Genomic DNA, 19,771 nt, shown 5'->3' with positions numbered 1-19,771 from the left:
CTGCATGGAAAAAAACTGTCTTTAAATCTGTTTGTCTGTGTCCAGGGTGTGATGGGTTTTTCAGTATTTTGGCCATCTTTCCTCAGCAGTGGAAGATGTAGATGGAATCAGGGGAGGGAAGATATCATTATATTCTGAGCTGCATTCACCACCTTTTTCAACTTCTTCTCTTGAGCAGAGCAGTTTCCATTCATGATACATCCATCAAACATGTTTTCAATGGTCTGCCTAAAGAAATTGAAGGACAGTGGCGACATGCCAAACTTCCTCAGGCTTCTAGGAAATTAGAGGCATTGCTGTGCTTCTTAATCATCGTGTCAATGAGCTTGTCTTAAATTAGGTAATTGGAGATATTTATTCTCAAGAACTTGTCTATCTTCTTTCATCTTCAGCTCCATTAATGTGGGCAGGGTGGAGACTCTGTCCTTTCTCCTGCATCTCTTCCAGTATTTTGACATATCATATTCGAAACCTAGCTCACTACTGTGGTGTCATTGACAAAAACTTGGAGCCAGTGAAAAAGGAATAAAAGGAAATTGAGAGCCACACTGATAGAATGGAGAAAAAAATATAGGAGGAGATGGTGACCAGTCGCCAAGAAAAAGTATGAAAATTGTATGACAATAAACATTGATAGAAACAATTTATAGAAGTTTCTGTGCAAAGCAAGCAATTAATGGAAGAATGCATAGGTTCCTCAAAAGCATGTAATTTAAAAATGAACAAGGAAAGGGTCAGGGATCTTCAATAATGGATTTATCATCTCTTGTGTTGGGCTTCACTGTGGAAGACAATGAAAATTTGTGGGAATCGAAGGGTATATTTAGAAAGGTGAATATTAATGAATTGTGGCGGTGTGAGCAGTGGAAGAAACACAGCCACCATGTTGAGGGTCGTTAATGATTGTTTTTATCCAAATTCAGTGCGCCCCTATAAGGGCAGGATGAGCTCAGTCACCCGGTACATTGTGACATTCATAATCGCTTCCCAGGGTGCGTGCTGGAAGGGATGCTGGAATCAGAAAGAAACCTCTGACGATGCCATTTCCCCATGGCTGCCCCGCCACGTGGCGATACAAGTGGGTTAGGGTTAACCATGAGGATTCGCCATGAGGATGTGCGCCGCCACACAACCCCCCCCCCCCCCCCCCCCAGAACCGGCTACGCGTCCTGTCACATTGGTGGCCGGCCCCGGCTCTTGGGCGCGGCCGTCTGCACTGTCTGTGATAAGTCCAGATGGGCTGCCTTCAGGCGGTCCACCATAAAAAATTCTTTGTTCCCTCCCAACGTCCAGGGTGAAGGTTCCGTCGGACCGGTGCAAGACTTTGTATGGCCCCTCGTACGGTCGCTGTAGCGGTGCACCTTGTGGTCCCCTCCGCACGAAAACAAACTGGACCGAGTCAAGCTCTTTGGGGAGATGATACGGCCAGCTGCCGTGGTGTGTCGGTGGTGGGGGAGCTAGGGAGGCCAGTCGCCTGCGTAGTTCCACCAGCAGGTTTTCGTCGGTGGCCGTGGTGTCAGGGTGTAGACCGAAAATCTCACCCGGCAGGGAAAGCAGTGCGCCATAGACCATCTCCGCTGCTGAAACCTGCAGGTCCTCCTTAGGTGCCATCCTAATCCCGAGGAGGACCCAGGGTAGTTCGTCCGCCCAGTCTGGTCCAGAGAACTTGGCTGTAAGCGATGCCTTCAGGTGCCTGTGGAACTCTCCACAGGGGGTGGTGTGGTGGAGCTTCGCCCCTCTGTCACTAGTGATGTGAGTCGGTACTTGAAAATAGGCGATCCATTGGCTGACCAGAGTCCTGGCACACATCTCCATGGAAGCCTCCTTAATCAGGACGGCCTCTGGCCATCTTGTGGCCCGATCCACCACCATGAGGAGGTAACGAGCCGCCTTAGACACCAGCAGGTGCCCGACGACATCAACATGGAAGTTCTGGATGGGGGCTCGCATATGTCGCTGTACCTTGGAGGTCTGGGACCTGATATAGTTCCTGGCCAGTTCTGCCTCCTTCTTCTTTAGCCCGTGCCACACAAACTGCTCCGTGACCATCCGCATGGTAGTCTTTACCGCTGGGTGAGTGGGGTAATGGATTAGACTGAAGACCTTTGTTCTCCAGTGCGGTGGGACCACTGGGTGGGGCGTGCCTGCTGAGACGTCACAGTGCAATGTGTCCAGGCTGCTGGGCAACTGGACGTCTTCGAGTTTGAGGCCCGAGATGGCGGTCCGCAAGGCCTGCATCTTTGCATCATTCCTCTGTGCCTGAGCAGTTGCTCGTAATCCAGGCCGGGAGCGAGAGTGTTGATGGCTGAATGGGAGAGTGTATCCGGTACTACATTGTCCTTGGCGGCCCTGTGTTGGATGTCGGTTGTGAACTCAGACATGTACAAGAGGTGGCGCTGCTGTCTGGCGGACCACGGATCCTTGGCCATCACCAGTGCTTGAGTGAGGGGCATGTGATCCGTGAATGCTGTGAACGGCCTGCTCTTGAGGAAGTAGCGGAAATGGCGGATGGGCAAATACAGCACCAGGAGCTCCCGGTCGAAGGCACTGTATTTGAGCTCCAGCTGGCGCAGCTGCTTGATGAAAAAGGCCAGCGGGTGCCATTATCCATCGAGCCATTGTTCCAGAAGCCACCCCCCCACTGCCGTAGCTAAGGCGCCTATGGAGAGTGCCATTTGTGTCAATGGCCGCGGGTGCACCAGCAACATGGTGCTGGCTAGAGCCTCCTCTGATCACGTTAAAGTCTTCCTGAAGATTTTGAGGGTACTAATCCAGTTCAATTTTTCAAAATTGGCTGCCAGAAATTTTGAGGCCTGAAAGTTTGGGACCTGAACTTGATAGAGCACATGGAGCTCTTAGAAAAAAAAACATATCCAGGACAACCATCACGCTCTATTTTGATTAAATGTTTACATTCTCAAGATAGCGAAATTATTTTGAAAATGGAAGTTCAAAAAGCCAGAGAACAACAAAACCTCTTAATGATTTGGAATAATAGTATTTTTTATGCGATTTGAGTAATGCTATTGTTAAAGGTAGAAAAGAATTTAATCCAGCAAAGTCAGTTTTATGGAAGAAGGGATATAAATTTGCTTTTCGATATCCAGCAGTTCTTAAAGTCTTTTATGGAGAATACCAAGCACAATTTTTTGCTGATGAATCTGAAGCTCTAGAATTTGCCAATTCACTGCCTAACAACAAGCAAAATAGTAGACAACGTTATTCACCTCAGCAAATGGAAAAGAGTCCAGATAAATCAAGAGGAGATTTTAAACAGAAAGTCAAAAGCCGACTGAAATTCAAGTTGAAATTGATGATGATCAAGTTAATAGAGACCTTGAAGAAGCTTGTCATACCTGATCAATGTTAAGTTTTGATATTCTGTCCGGGGGGGGTTTTCAGCTTTATTCTTCTGAGACTTTGTGCCACTAGTGGCGAGAGCAATTTCTTGTGATAAAGGGGATTTGTGCTGACCTAATCAGCAATTTTGGATTTTTTTTTTCAGCTTTATTTTATTATTGGGTTTCTTACTTTCTATCTTGGAGATGTTGTATGTTTTTAAGATTGGTTGTGGAACGGAGACATGCTGGGGTAGAAATGGGAATCAAATGTTTTTGAAATTATATTATGGTGGTACATAGCTTGAATTATGTAATGTTTAATGTGAATGGGCTCAATCATCCAATTAAAAGGAAGAGAGTTTTAGCTTATACAGGTATACAATCCTTTATCCGGAACCCTTGGGGGACATTGTATTCCAAATTTCAGATTTTTCTGGATTTCAGAACAAAAGCCAGCTGCCCCAGATTTAAGACTACCCGAATTGTGCTGCCGCATCCACCCCCTTCCAGTTACGCCAGCGTCTCTCTCCCCCTGCCCACCCAAGCCATGCTGCCATCTTCTGCCCGCCCGAGTCGCGCTGCTGTCTTCTGCCCGCTTGAGTCACGCTGCCGTCTTCTGCCTGCCCGAGTCGCGCTGCTGTCTTCTGCCTGCCCGAGTCACGCTGCCGTCTTCTGCCCGCCCAAGTCGCGCTGCCATCTTCTGCCCGCCCAAGTCGCGCTGCCGTCTTCTGCCCGCCCGAATCGCGCTGTCGGTTCTCTGCCCTCCCGTCCACCCGAGTCGCGCTGCCGTCTCTTTCCCCTCCCGCCCGCCCAAGTCACGCTGCTGTCTCTCTCCCCGCCCGCCCAAGTTGCGCTGCCATCTCTCTCCCTTGCCTGCCCGAGTCACCCTACCGTTTCTCTCCCCCCCGCCCGCCCGAGTCATGCTGCTGTATTGCTCTCTCTCTCTCTCTCTCTCTCTCTCTCTATCTCTCTCTCTCTCCTCTCTCTAATATGAGGAATAAAGCACAAATATATTTAGCTATAATTACATTTGTTTTATGGGATGCATTAAAAGCCAAGTTAAGAGGGCAAATAATAAGTTATTCAACTAAAATTCAGAAAAATTATCTTCAAAGAGGTAGATAAATTAGAGAAGGAAATAGCAATTTTTCAAAAAAATTTGCAAAATGATTCGTCTGAGTAAAAAGGTTGAAATTAATAAATTAAAAATGCATTAGAATTTGATACAGACATACAGAATGGAGAAATTAATTGATAGAACTAAGCATAAATATTATGAATTTGGAGAAAGAGCACATAAGCTATTAGCTTGGCAATTGAAAATAGAATAAGCATCAAGAACTATTACTGCTGTTAAAAAGAATTCAAAAGTTACTTACAAACCGCAAGTAATAAATGATTCTTTTCAGGAGTATTATACTAAGTTATATACATCTCAGTCAGTAAATGATGAAGGGAAAATTAATGCATTTTTACAAAAGCTTCAACTTCCATCTTTAAATTGTCAAGATCGTAAGGATTTAGATTCTCCGTTTAAATTGAAAGAAGTTATTAAGGCTTTAAATTCTATCTAAAATAGTAAATCTCCAGGTGAAGATGGTTTTACGAGTGAATTTTATAAAAAGCTTAAAGATTTATTAATGCCTTTATTAATGGATGTATTAAATTAAGCAACTCAAACTTTCTCATTACCAGAATCCTTTTCAAATGCTGTAATAACAGTGATACCGATGAAAGATAAAGACTGTTTGATGATGATGTATTGATTTATATAACGGATCCTGTAAATTCTTTATTTTCTTTATATAAGAAATTACAAGACTATGGAGAAATATCTGGCTATAAAATTAAATGGATAAAAGTGAAGTTATTCCATTAGTTGAAGGAGATTATGAACGATGTAAACAAATTGCTCAATTCAAATGGATACAAAATCTGATTCAATATTTAGGTATTAAAATTGGCAGAAATTTAGATACTTTATATAAGTTAAATTATTTACCATTATTTAATAAAATTAAAGATGATTTAAATAGGTGGAACAATTTACCTATAACTTTAGTAGGTAGAGTGAACTGTATTAAAATGAATATTTTTCCATATCTTCCATATTTTTCAATATCTTGTTTAGTACCTTGAACATTTTAAAAAGATTTTAATTCAATTGTTAAAATTTTTATGGAAATTATTAGGGTACCCTTGGAGAAATTAAGTTGGAAATTTGAATTGGGTGATTTACAACTTCCATGTTTTCAGAACTATTATAAAGCTACACAATTGAAATTTATTAGTGGAATGTTTGATTTAAATAAATCCTAAGTTTGGGCAAATGTAGAGTTAGCTAAAATTGATGAGATGTGTATGCAAAAATTTGTTTATAAATGGAACTCAAAATTGTTAATTGGCAAATATCCACCAATATTGAAGCATTTAATTGAAATATGGAATGAAACTTGATTGTGATGGGTGGAAAAGGTAAGATTTCATAGAAAATGCCTTTATATCAAAATAAGCTTTTACCTTTTACTGTCAATAATCAGCTTTGAAGATATGGAATCAACTGAGGATTAAAAAAAAGTTGAAGGTTGTTTTGAAGTGGAGAAATTGATATCTTTTAATCGAATAAGATTAAAAATTTGAGGTTCCTAGTAACACTTTTTTTGTTATTATAAGGTAAAAGCTTTTTTAATGGAAAAGTTAGGTCATAGTTTAAAATTAGCTTTGGAGTTATTGCTTACTAAAGAATAAACAAATAAATTTATTTCTGAAATGTATAAGTTATTACAAAATAAAATGTCTGAACCAAATATTCAATCAAGATTAAAATGGGAAACTGATTTGACTTGAAAGATAGATGAAAATGTTCGGAGAAATTAATGTAGAGATAATATGACAAAGGTTATAAATGTAGGATATGGATTAGTGCAATATAATTTTTACATCAATTATATTTAACCCCTCAAAGTAAAAGATATTTAATTTAATTTCTTCAAATTTGTGTTTTAGATGTGGTGAGAAGATGGGTAACTTTTTTTCATTCGACTTGGAGTTGTTCTAAAGTTGAGACCTTTTGGATACAAGTTAAATTATTTTTGGAAAAAGTATTAAAAGTTGAACTTCCATTTGATCCAATGTTGTTTTTATTAGGGGACATTAACACTATTGTTTTAAAATTAAGATTGACTATGTATCAAATTGAATTTTTACATTTAGCTTTGGCTGTATCTAAGAAATGTTTGGCAATTACTTGGAAATCTGACTTAGTTTTAGGAATGCAAAGATGGCATACTGAAATGAAATCTTGTGCCCCCCTTGAAAAGATAACATATAATTTGAGGGATAAATATCATTTTTGTTAAAGTATGGAGCCCATATTTAAAAATTCTTGGTTTGAAGATTTGAACTCTCAATCCATTCCAGTGTGACGTCTTGGTTTTCACAGCTGAATAGTTGAATATTTGTATATGATGGTCTCCTTTCTTCTTTCTTTTAGTGGGTAGATAGAGGGGGAGGAGGGTGGGGAGGGAGAGGGAGGTTTGGGGGGGGTTTATTTATATATTTTCTTTATATGAATTTATTATATTTGATGTTATTATGGTTTTTAAAATTTTAAATAAAATATTTTAAAAATAAGGAGAGAATACTGGAGAGGTTAAGAGGATTAAATTCCAGCAACTAGTTTACCATTGACTGGAATTTTTGGAGCTTTCTGAAGAAGTTGAGAATCTCACTGGCAAGATAGATAAGGACAAACCAGGGACGATCATGCACTTGGACTTTGAAAGAAACTTAATACAGTATTATAAAAAGACTTAAAAGATTGAGTTAACATTGACAAGGTTTATGGATGTTCGATAAGTGAGGAAGATAGGATGTCACTGGATGCAGAAAAAGTGCATGTACAATAAGCAGTTAGAAAGGCAAATGGTAAGTTGGCCTTTTGTTCTATGAGCCTTGGTAAAATTAGCCACTTCCCACTTGAGGGGAGGGCTATTAAATAATCACACTTCTTGTATTTTACAGAGAACTACATGAAACAAGATATGGAAGACTATGAATCTAGTTTGTGGCTTCTCTTAAAACGGACTCGATCAACAATTAAAGCAGTACGAGTACATGCAATCCAGGAACTGGCAAAGAAACATCACTGGCATGGTAGAATATTGGACCCTCCATAATTACTAATTAGCAGATAAAAATAAGACCAGATTTTAGCCAGGTCCTCTTTTGTTTATATAATTTTAGAAGATTTCATGTTTATGCTTCATACAACTTATTGTAGTGGATTATTGTCATGTAATACTACATTTAGAATATAAATGCATGAAATTCTTTAACTTTTGTCTACCGTAAGGCAGACAGAGAGTTGCCACTCTATCCAGCGCCCTTGGGGAATGATACATGAAAGAACTTCTTTCACTCAGCAGTTTTCACCTCCCTCAAGAACACAGGAATGAGAGGCTGAGATTCTTTATAAATTTGACACAGTTAACTTGATATCAGACTGAGGTTTATTCAATTTGAGATATTTTGAAGCAGTAGATGGAGCTAGTGGAATCAATACATGTAGGGGACAGATTTTGGATAATTGGCGAGAAGAAAATCCAACAGAGAAATTAGTTTTTCTTCCAAACTTCGAATTGTTATATTGGGAAAACTTTGCTCGGAACAGTAATGGAAGCAGGATAGGGAGCTCTCAGGAGTTTTGTGGAAAGGGGAAGTTCTTCCAAAGAGCCAGCATTGAGCTAATTACCTGAACATTATCCTACGCTAGATGGCATGTTGTTTCTTGCACAAAAAAGTAATGTCATTTGCTATCTCTTCAAAGTGATCACTGTTTAACTGTGAACGGTCAATCTGGGATGAGTAGTGAAATGTTAGCTCTCCAAGTATTACTAGTAACTTTAAATATGTACATTTTCTTTATTTACAGACTACCAATATAGAACTGTGGCCCAGGCTTGCGATCAGAAAACTAGCATAGGGCTAGCCAGATCCAAAGACATTGACCTTCGCTTTTTTTTACGCCCTCCTTTACCAAAAGCAATTGAGGTTGGTAAATGTCCTAATGTTCTTTGTCTTGCTTTTAAAGTACATTACATGTTGATGTTTGTGCAGCAGTAGTTATTTGAATTCTAAAGTTGTGGTAAGTTTTGAGAATAGTAGCCCAAAAGGACTTTCTAGAAGAGGCACTAACAATTCTGTTTCATGTCATTATTGGTGGCAATGCATGCAAAGCTGGTTCAGGCCCACACCACTATGTTTTTTGAATGTTTCAAAAAAAATTTTTTGCAAAATATTTTTTCCAAATTTGATAGCTCTTTTTATAAGCTTCACTAAATTATGATGATGCTACCAGATAGGTGATAATTAGGACGTGACAGTCCATGGATTTATTTTAATCTTGTATTCAGTCAAGTGCGTTGACATTAATTTTGAAATGGAGTCGTAGCACACAGAATGGAAATGGGTCCTTTGGCCCATACCAACCAAGTTGCCCCATCTCAGCTAGTCATACTGGCCTACATTTGGTCCATACCTTGACTATTCATGCACCTATCTTTTAAATGTAATTGGTCCAACCTCTTCCATTTCCTCTGGGAGCTTATACTATATATCTACCACCTTTTGTGGAGAAAGTTGCCCTCAGGTCCATTTTTGAATCTTTCCCTCTAACTTTAAGTATTTACTTTCAAGTTTTAGACTCTCCTGGAGAAAAGAGATTTGACTTCCTACTCTCGAGGGCGAAAAAATTGCAGCCTTTTCTTGTGTCAATTCCTCCAGTCCTGGTTACATCCTCGTGAATCTTTTTTGCACCCTTTCCAGTTTAATCACATCCTTTCTATAGCAAGTATGTAGTATTCTAATTGTAGCCTTACTATAGTCTTCCATAGAAGGAACAAAATGTGCCAACTCCTGGAGTCAATGCCCTGAGTGACATTGGCACATGTTCCAATCAATGTTTTCACCACCCTGTCTACCTTAATCATCACTTTCAAGGAACTATATACATGTACTCTTGGGTCTTTGTTCTGCAACACCCTCCAGGGTGCTACTATTTACAATTCCTGCTCTGATTTAATTTATCACAATACAACAATTTTCCCTTGCCTGAATTGGACCCCATCTATCATCCCTTGGCTCACCAATTCAGTTGAAAAAGATCCTGTTATAATCTCATAACTTCCTTTTTGTCCGGATTCCAATTGATATCATCTGCAAAGTTAGGTGGCACATCTGCAAATTGTTGGTTTATAATTGGTTGACTAATTAGCTCATTGGCAGCAGCCAATTTAAATACGAAGGGTCAAGCAGAGTAGCCGTTGTTGGAGTGGGTCAGTGATAAAATGGTGAGCTGAGGAGGTGGATTAATAGGGTTTAGCATGAAGAAGTAGAATAAGAGACACAGGTGTTGGGAGTGATTATGGCTCTTTGGGGGAAGAAAAACTTCAGTAAGTTGTCACAGGTAAGAGTGTGTAAGGTTTTTGGGTGCAGCCGTGCTGACAGGAAATACTGTGAAAAGTGTTGAGATTTTGATTCAGGAGATTGTGAGCAGAGGCTAAGGTCAGGTAAGCTTGCAAGGTCTTTATTATTGCACAGTTCAAGCAGTGAATGGCATTCAGGATGGTGGTGATCTCCATTTGCAGAATGTGGGAATTCCAGGAGACCTCCAATACCTCCTGACAACTTCACCTATGGAAAGTGCAATCAGCTGCAGCTCCTTACAGACTGTTTGGGACCTGGACCATCTCTGCGTCATTTTGGAGACTGAAAAATTGATCAGCAGGAGTTGCAGAGAGGCAGTCACACCTCTGAGGATGGTAATGGGGTGACTGTCAGTAGAGGGAAAGGGAATAGGCAGACAGGGCTGGATTCCCCTGTGGCTATTCCTCTCAATAACAAATTTGTTACTTTGGAAACTGTAGAGGGATGGGGAAAGCCGCAGCAGCCAGATCTCTGTCATGAAATCTGGCTCTGTGGCTCAGAAGTGAGAGTGTAAGAGAGATAGAGATAGGCAATTCATTGGTCGTGGAAACAAACAGATTCTATGGAGGAGATTGAGACTACCAAATGGTATGTTGTTTACTGGGTGTTGGCGTCAGGGATGTCTTGGATTGAGTCCGTAATATTCTTGAAAGGGATGTCAAGAGCAGCCAGAAGTTGTCATAGACATTGGAACCAACAAAATAGATAGGAAAAGAAATGAGGTTCTGAAGAGTGAATGAAGGAAGTTAGGGGTGTCATCTCTGGATTGCTGCCTGTCCCATGCAGAGAGCAACATCTATCTAGGTCTTCAGCATGGCCATGCCCCTGGAACTTTGTGATTTTAAAATTTTTTACATGTATATAATGTAGAAGCTTGTTGTGGGTTATAATTCGATATAGACAAGATGCAAAGTTGGGGAGAGAAGAGGAAGATGGAGTTCAATTTGGAAAAGTATGAAGTGATTCATTTTGGGAAGATCGAACTTGAAAGCAGAGAACATGGTTAATGGCAGGATGCTCAACAGTTTGAAGGAAAAAAAGGAACTTGGGGTCCAAGTCCATCGATCCCTCAAGGTTGCTGTGCAGGTTGATAGAGTAATTAAGGTTATGGTGTGCCGGCCTTCATTAGTGGGGAACTGAGTTCAAGAGCAGCAAGGTAACGTTGCAGCTCTATAAATCTCAGACTACACTTTGAGAATTGTGTTCAATTTTTTTTTTGCCTCATTACAGGAATTATGCAGAAGCTTTAGAGAGGGTTTAGAGAAGATGTACCAGGGTGTCAACTGGATTGGAGGGCGTCTTGTGAATAAAGGTTGTCAAGGAGGGACAATGTATCACCTCATGATGGAACATTAGGACTTGATGGGCCAAATGGCCTGCTTCTGCTTATACGGTCTGATGGTCTGTCTAGATCGGCACAACATCCTGGTCTGAAGGGCCTTTTCTTGGCTGTTTTGTTTTATTATCATTCCACCTACATTCTCATCTGCATCATAAATATAATTGATGAATAGTGGAATCAGCACCAATCCCTGAAGCACACCACTTGTCATGATTCCTCCAAGCTAAAATAGCACACCCCCCCCCCCCCCCCAACTATCATCCTTTGTCTCCTGCTGCTCAGTCAATTATATATTCAAATAGCTGGCTCCTTTTTTTAAAATAACTATTTATTCGTTCAACAAGGTTATTACATACAAAAATACATATAATGAATGATAACTTTTTAAATTTTATATATAAAAAAGAAGAAAGACCCCCTCCCCCTCTCAGCCAGCTCTCTTTTGGAGAGCCAAAAAAAGAAGAAAAAAAACTGAAATATATGTACTAAAATCTAATCAAGGTAAATCTAAATGTAAATATTCTGAATATAAAGACCACTTGTTAAGAAAAAAAGAATAATTATCATGTAAAACATACGTGATTTAAATAGCTGGCTCCTTCTGAATCCACGCAGTCTAACCTTCTAGACCAGCCCAACTTCTCTTAATATTGCTAAATATCCACTGTAGTCAGTATTCCTCAACAGAGATAGGATTAGGAGATATCAGTTCAATGAATTCATTCCTGTTTGCTGTTTCACATTGTGTAGTTTTATCCATTTGGAAATAATGTTTATTATCAATAATATTTTGGACTTTTAAGCTTGTACATTGCTTTTCATTTGCCTTCATAAAAGAACATAAAACTGTACAGGTCCAAGTGTCTGTGCCAAACATGATGTTCAAATCAAACTTAAAAACTCTCCTATAAATCCTTGATAGATTTCCCCTCACCCCCTTCATATTCATGTGTCTATCTAGAAGTCTGTTAAATGCTACTGTCATTGTATCTGCTTCCTCATTGCTCCAGGCATCTCTTTCCAGGCACCAACTACTCTCTGTAAAATATTTGCCCTGCACATATCCCTTATACTTCCACCCCCTTACCCTAAATGCATGTCCTCTCGTGAGTGATGCTTTTGTCTCATTTTAAATTTAGACATACAGCATGGTAACAGGCCTTTTCAGCCCATGAGCCTGTACTGCCCAATTACACCCTGATATGTTTTGAATGGTGGGAGAAAACTGGAGCCCCCGGTGTAAACGTACAAACTCCTTACAGATAGTGTGGGATTTCAACTCCGGTTTCGATCGCTGGCGCTGTTACGCTAACTTTGCTGTCTGGGGAAAAGGGTTCTGACTGTCCACCCTTATGATTTTATGCAGTCTATCAGGTTTCCCCTCAGCCTCAGAGAAGGCAACCCAAGTTTGTCCAATCTCTCGCCATTACTCCTATCCACTGAATCAGATAATATCTTGGTAAACCTCTTCTGCACCATTTCCAAAACCCTACATCCATCCTGTAACAGGGTGACCAGATTGCTGCACACTGCAGTCAAACAAAACTTTTATACAGCTGCAACAACACTTACTTTTATACTCAATGCTATGCCAATGTCAAGCTTACCATATGCCTTCTTTACCACTCTATCTACTTACATGGCCACACTCAATAAGCTATGGACTTTGATTCCCATATTCCACAACATATGTTTTTAAGAGATTTTTCAGGAGTTTGTTGAGGTTCAGTATATCATTGGAAAACTTCTACAGATGTGTAATGGAACATGTGCTGACCAGCTGCATCATGGGATGGGGGCACCAATGAGCAGAAAGCCCTGCAAAAAGTAGTGGACAAAGTCAAGCACATCACAGCCAAAGCTCTCCCCACCATCAAGAATATTTATATGGAAGGCTCCTGTCAGAGAGCAGCAGCAATCAACAAAGATCCACCCCACCCAGGACATGCTTTGTTCTTATTGCTGCCATTAGGAAAGGGGTATGGGTGCCACAAGGGCGGCTCGGTTGGCATAGTGGTTAGTGCAACACCTTTACAACACCAGCAGTCGGGACCTGGGTTCAAATCCTGTGCTGTCTGTAAGGAGTTTTTACATTCTCCCCATGTCTTTGTAGGTTTTCCGCAGGGGCTCCGGTTTCCTCCCATCATTTGAAACATACTGGGAATGTAGGTTCATTGGGTGTAAATTGGGCCACATGGATCTGTGGGCAGAAATGGCCAGTTACCATGCTGTATATCTAAATTTAAAAATTTTTAATTTAACGACTTGTACCTCCAGGTTCAGGAATAGCTGCAACCCTTCATTGAGAATCCCATTTAAGGACACTTACTCATTATTCATTGCTGAATATTTATCTTTCTGTATTCAGTGTTTGTTTACATTTCTTTTTTCTATAAATTTATTTCTTCCTGAGTACCAGAATATAGTAATTATGTCTGGTGGTGGAGGGGTGGGGGGGGGGGGCAGGGTGGAGGGAGGAATAATGTCTATGATGTCATGTATGTATTTTGTCAATAAATCTGAACTTTGAAGATGCTGTTACTTCTGTATACATTCCCCTTGCACTTCACCTCCCAAAGTACAATACCTCACACTTGTACAGATTAAACTCAGTTTGCCATTTCTCTGCCCAAATCTGTAACTGATCTATATTTTGTTTTATTTTTTGATAATTCGCCATATGGCCTGCAACTCCACCAGTCTTTGTGTTATCTGCAAATTCATCCACCTACTTTTTTTTTCCATGTCATCAACAGTAGGGATCCCAACACTGACTGATACCTGTGGAACAAGAGTGGTTACAGGCCTCAATCCTGAATAATAGCCTTCCACCAACTATGGGCCAGTCAATTCATATCCAAACTCGCCATGGATCCAATGCCTCTATACCTCTGAGTCAGCCCATAATCTGGTCAGCATCCACTACCTTACTCCACCACCTTTGTCACCTTCTCAAATTAGTAAGATGTGACCTGCCCCTCAAAGCCATGTTTGCCATCTCTAATCTGACAATAACTTTCTAAATGTGCATAAATTCTCTCCCTAAGTACCCTTTCGTTATGCCACAGATCAGCAGCAATAGAAATTCACCAAGATGGTATTCTTTTTAAAATAGTATATTTATTATTAAAAATATAACAATTTAATGAAACTTAACCCCAACTCTGCACATATATGTTGTAATACCCTAGCTATTTCATCTTCAGCATAATTCTAGAAAGTCAATTCAAAGTTCAGGCTTAGAAATTCCCTGATGCTTCCAAACCCAGGCACAGGTCAAATGAAATGACCATCAGAATGGTCACAATCCAAATGCAGGAATCCTACTTCCTTTACCCAGATATGGGTTTATCAAAATATCTATTACAATGGTCATGGTGGTTCATTGTTTCCCCTGACAAGGAGAAATAGCACACCTGTCCATTTCACACAGTTACTTCATTTTGAGTTCATCAAAATGGCTTGCTGATCAACACTGAATTCTTGTTTCTCTAAATGTTTCAAACACACAACTCATACTCATATGACTTCTCTGTCACCATTTGTTTTTCACTTGGATAAACACCATTGTTTCTTGGTTCTTAGTTGAGACCATCCTTTGTTTATAGCTTGGACTCAATGGTGCCAGACTGTCAGTCAATGTTGTGAAAACTGGATGGTTTGCATCCTACACCAACCCTTGAAGTAACACTCACAGAAAAAACAGGAGCTTGTTATACTTTTAATAGTTTCTCTCTCATTTAAATGAATCTTCTTATTCTATAATTTCCTGGATTACCCTTCTTGAACAAAGTACACCATGATCCACTCTCCAGTCCTCTGGGAGCTCTCCTATCACTAGTGAGGACGCAAAGATCAATGTCTGGACTAAAGACTGTTTGATTATAGATATATCTGGTTATGATATTGCTTATTAAATTTTGAGATCTTAATCACATTATTCCTCCCCAGAATTATCTCAGAATTTCAACCAGTCACATAAGTTGTCTATAACTTCATCCTCTGACATTTCAGAGGTGGAGATGCACAGGAGACTGTAGATGCTGGAATCAGAAGCCAAACACAATCTGCTGGAACAGTTAGTGCAGCAGTGAGAGCAACATTATTACAGCACTAGTGACCCGGGTTCTGTCTGTAAGGAATTTGTATGTTCTCTCTCTGTTTGCATGGGTTTTCTCTGGGCACTCTGGTTTCCTCCCACCCTTAAAACGTATGAGGATTGCAGGCTATTGGTGTATTTGGGCAGCACGACTTGAGGGCCAGAAAAGCCTGCATCTGTGCTGTATGTCTCAAAAAACAAACCTCAGCAGGTCAAGACACCTGGTAAAGAATTTTGACTCGAAACATTGACTACCATTTTTCTCCCAGACACAACAGATGGTGTTTCACATTTCAGAATTTTTTAATTCGTCACTGTTTTATTAGATGATATGCATCTGTGGTCATAACTTTGTGAAGATCTTCTTCCTTCATTGCTCTCTTATAGTTGCCAGAAGAAAAGATGGCAGCAAAAGTAAAGCATACACATGGTTGTGTGTGTTGGGGGAGAGGGGTGTGGGGCGGGAAAGAGGAAAGGGAATGGGAACAGAGCCAAGAGAGGAGGAATTGTATAGAAGGGTTTGTCAGTACATGAATCCCTAAGTGCTTTGTATTTATTCATGTTCCTATGAACCCTTCTATTCAATTTCTACTCTCTTGGCTGCCTTCCATCCCTCTCCCAATCCCACCCATATATTTTTCTGGTGTTACGAGCCCAATTGACCCCCAAACCCAGCAGCAATAGATATTCACCACGACAAATGGTTATTTAAACAAAAGTTGTTTTTTATTAACTTTAAACATGAAAATAGAATCAAACTTTAACTTAGCTCTATTTACTTAACTAACTCAAATTAACCCCCTTCTAATTCCAAGTGCACTTGTATGTAATGTGTGTGTAAATTTAAGAAAAGTTCTTTGGTTCACAGTTCAATCTCACTTCTTCCAAGTTCTCTGGTTGCAGGCAATTCTTATATTGTACATAGAATTTAACATGTATAAAGTTCACCAGGCTTTGGTGTTCAAAAGATAAATGTTTACTGCTCAGGAAGGTTCTTGTAGGGTTTGCGGAGAGAGATTTTTTGTTTCAGGATTTCCATAACTGAGGTATCACCATTAGTCATCTCAATGTCTTGCTGATTAAACTTGCCCCATCAGGGTTCTCCAGATGATAACCTCTTTCTTTCAGGCTACCACAGAGTTCCTTTCTGTTTCTTTTATTCCAAGAGAAACATCAGACCGATAGCACTGCCAACCATCTGCCACTCTGGAGCTTTCTGTTTCCCATTGTGGTGAATGTCTGCCAAGCTGCCTGTCTCCCCTCTGGCGAGCCTTGCTGTACTAACATTGGCTGTGCATTATCTCTACTGTTAAGGAGACTCCCCTTGGATATAACTGTGTATGCACCTATTGTCTTTCATTATTGTTCCATGAGTTTCTGCTAATAAAAGCCATGATTATTGTTTGACCACATCGTCTTTGTCTACTTCATCAACTGGCACTTCAATTTTATTAGCAGAAATGGATGCAGCCCTCAGGCCAGAGCGGCTGATAATTAACCAGTCTGCCCTGAGGGCCAGAGAAATTTTCAGCCACTGGATTGCTTGTTTCGATTACTACATGACTCGAAACAACGTGGTCGATGAGGTGATACAGTGGGGCCACCTGAACTCTCTGCTGGGTGAGGACCCTTTGGCTGTAACACAAGGAGCTACCACTCTGGCTCTAACCCGGGAACGTCTGACTGCTTAGTATGCAGTGCCATGGAACGTGGTGCTTGCTCGACACCAGTTGCTGACTAGACGCCAGAAACCCGGGAAAAGTGATGCTGCCTATGCACTGGCTCTCGACTCACTGGCAAATGAATGTGATGTCAGGGCAGTCAACGTGCAACAACACCGCAATGCCTTGAAGCTGGATGCTTTAGTTAACAGGATTGACTCCAGTTACATCTGACAGAGGCTGCTGGAGACGGAGCCCTTAACCTACGACCGGGCAGTCACTCTAGCCAAAACACTGAGAAGTGCCATGGGGTCCAGTGATGCTAGAAACTGAAAAGGAAACATCCAGGAGGGCTGGAACCCCGAAGGAAAGACAAAGGTGAACTCCTGAAAAATGGTACTTCTGTGATAAGAGCTGGCACCCCAGACAGAAGTGCCTGGCTCGATTTGCTACCTGCAGCTATTGTGGGAAACTTGGCCACTTTGCTAAAGCGTGTAAGGTGAAAAGTACTCCCACTGATAAGAAGAAGAAGAAGAGAAGCACCAAGAAAATTGGTGCTGCAGGAATGGAAGACAACTGTGAAAAGGGGGAATCTTCAGACGAGCAGGCTGAATCGACTTCAATTGACGGTGAGGTGAGATCCCCTGTGATAGCTCAATTGACTCCAAAGCTTGGGGGATGTTACGGACTAGAATGGTCAACTATGAAGGGGGAGATGAATGGTGAGACTCTTGATTGTCTAATAGACTCGGGGAGTGCTGACAGCTACATCCACGATAGAGTTGCCAGAGCCTTAAATTTGCGGAGATATCCAGCGAACCGAAAGATATCGATGGCTTGTAGTGAACTTACAAAAACTGTACGGGACAAGTGTAAAGTTACTTTAAATTTACAGGGACATGGCCTGGCTGATGTGTAGTCATGTGTATTATGCCGGAGTTCTGTGCCCCTGTGGTACTGGGGTTAAATAGTCAATCTCAGATAAACAGAGTAGTGTTACATTTCGGTGGGCCACTACCCACACTTACCATCCCCTACGCTAGTTACTGCGGTCTGTCCACATTAAAGATCAAAGCTCCCTCCCATTTCAGTGATTTATCCCCCGAGTGTCGGCCGATTGCCACTAAGAGCCACTATGAGATCCAGTACTTACAGCAAAGAGGATTGTGAGTTTATCAAAGCTGAGACCCAGAGATTGCTTAAAGAGGGAGTAATTGAACCCAGTAAGAATCTGTGGTGAGCCCAGGTGGTAGTTGTGAAAAATCACACTAAGAAACGACTGGCTATTGACAACAGCCAGACAATCAACCGTTACACTAACCTGGATGCCTACCCCCTGCCACGCATCAATGAAATGATTAATCAGATAGCGCAATACAAAGTGTACTCCACTATCGACCTCAGAGCAGCTTACCACCAAATCTCCATTTAAAAAATGGAACAACCCTATACAGCCTTTGAGGCTGATGGGGAGGTTATACCAGTTTACAAGGGTACTTTTTGGAATCATTAATGGTGTGTCAGTGTTTCAGAGGGAAATGTTTCAGAGGGAGACGTACGAGTTACAGGGTATGTTTCCCTATTTGGATAATGTCACTATCTATTGGAAAACAGGTTGAGCACGATAACAACTTAAATAAATTTTTAGCAACAGCTAAAGAACTCAACCTTATATTTAATGAGGGCAAATGTGTGTTCAATGCGACAGAGCTACCTATTCTGGGCTACATTGTCTGCAAGGGCGAAATCCGCCCCGACCCGGAAAGAATGCCCCCCCTGAAGAAGTTACCACCCCCAAACTCAGCAAAATCCCTTAAAAGGTATATGGGATTCTTTTCCTACTACTGCAAATGGGTTTGGGACTACACCACGAAGGCACGCCCTCTGACACTATATCTTTTCTTCTCTCTCCAATTGCGTTGAAGGCTTTCGAGAGAATTAAAGCTGATATTGCCAAAGCTCCACTCTCGTCCATTGACGAGGATGTCCCATTCCAAGTGGAAACTGATGCCTCAGATTGTGCCTTGGCAGGAACCCTTAATCAAAAGGGCAGACCTGTGCCATTCTTTCCCGCACGTTAAGCAGACCTGAACTTAAACATCCTGCCATTGAAAAAGAAGCCAAGGCTATTATTGAAGCTTTCGTTACTGGAGAAACTTTCTAGCCGGCAGAAAATTTATTCTTGTCACTGATCAGAAATCTGTAGCCTACATGTTCAGTACTAAACACAAAAGTAAAATCAAGAACGATAAAATGGCACGCTGGAGAATAGAACTCTCAACTTATAATTATGAGATCCAGTACAGACCGGGCAGGTTAAATGATCCCTCTGACGCATTGTCACGATCTGCTGCTGGTGCTCAGCTGGAGGGGCTAAAAGAGATCCATAGCAGACTGCCACCCAGGAGTCACGAGATTCTTCCACTACACTAACAACCTTCCTTACTCTCTGGAAGAAGTCAGGAAATTGACTAAAAGCTGTCCTGTTTGTGCAGAATGCAAACTGCAATACTTCAAAGCTCCAGAGGCCACTCTCATCAAGGCAACCCGACCTTTTGAGAGGATTAGCTTAGAGTTTAAAGGGCTGTTACCTTCCAACAACAAAAATGTATATTTCCTTACTGTAACTGACGAATATTCCAGGTTTCCCTTTGCAATACCCTGCCCTGACGTCTCGTCAGTGTCTCTCATTAAATCATGACAGAATTTTCAGCATTTTTGGTTTTCGCAATTACATTCATACTGATAGAGGTTCAGCATTCATGAGCGCTGAACTGTGGCAAGCCCTGCTACGAAAGGGGATTGCCACCAGCCGTACCATGAGCTACAACCCACAGGGCAT

General features: G+C 41.1%; 1 protein-coding gene across 3 annotated transcripts in view; it reads left to right on the top strand.

Annotated features, from left to right (window-relative positions):
* Positions 1 to 19,771, top strand: part of serac1 (serine active site containing 1) — a 180,249-nt gene that overhangs the window by 60,684 nt on the left and 99,794 nt on the right. For all 3 annotated transcript variants that reach the window (XM_069932195.1, XM_069932194.1, XM_069932193.1), the window contains exons 5-6: positions 7,365 to 7,496; positions 8,275 to 8,393. In XM_069932195.1, the coding sequence (XP_069788296.1) occupies positions 7,365 to 7,496; positions 8,275 to 8,393 (251 nt within the window). The remainder of the gene's footprint in view (positions 1 to 7,364; positions 7,497 to 8,274; positions 8,394 to 19,771) is intronic.

The sequence above is a fragment of the Narcine bancroftii genome, chromosome 4, assembly GCF_036971445.1.
Source record: "Narcine bancroftii isolate sNarBan1 chromosome 4, sNarBan1.hap1, whole genome shotgun sequence".
In the NCBI taxonomy this organism is placed as follows: domain Eukaryota; kingdom Metazoa; phylum Chordata; class Chondrichthyes; order Torpediniformes; family Narcinidae; genus Narcine; species Narcine bancroftii.
The sequence above is the reverse complement of the archived record's forward strand: the minus strand, read 5'-3'. Positions and strand labels throughout refer to the sequence as shown.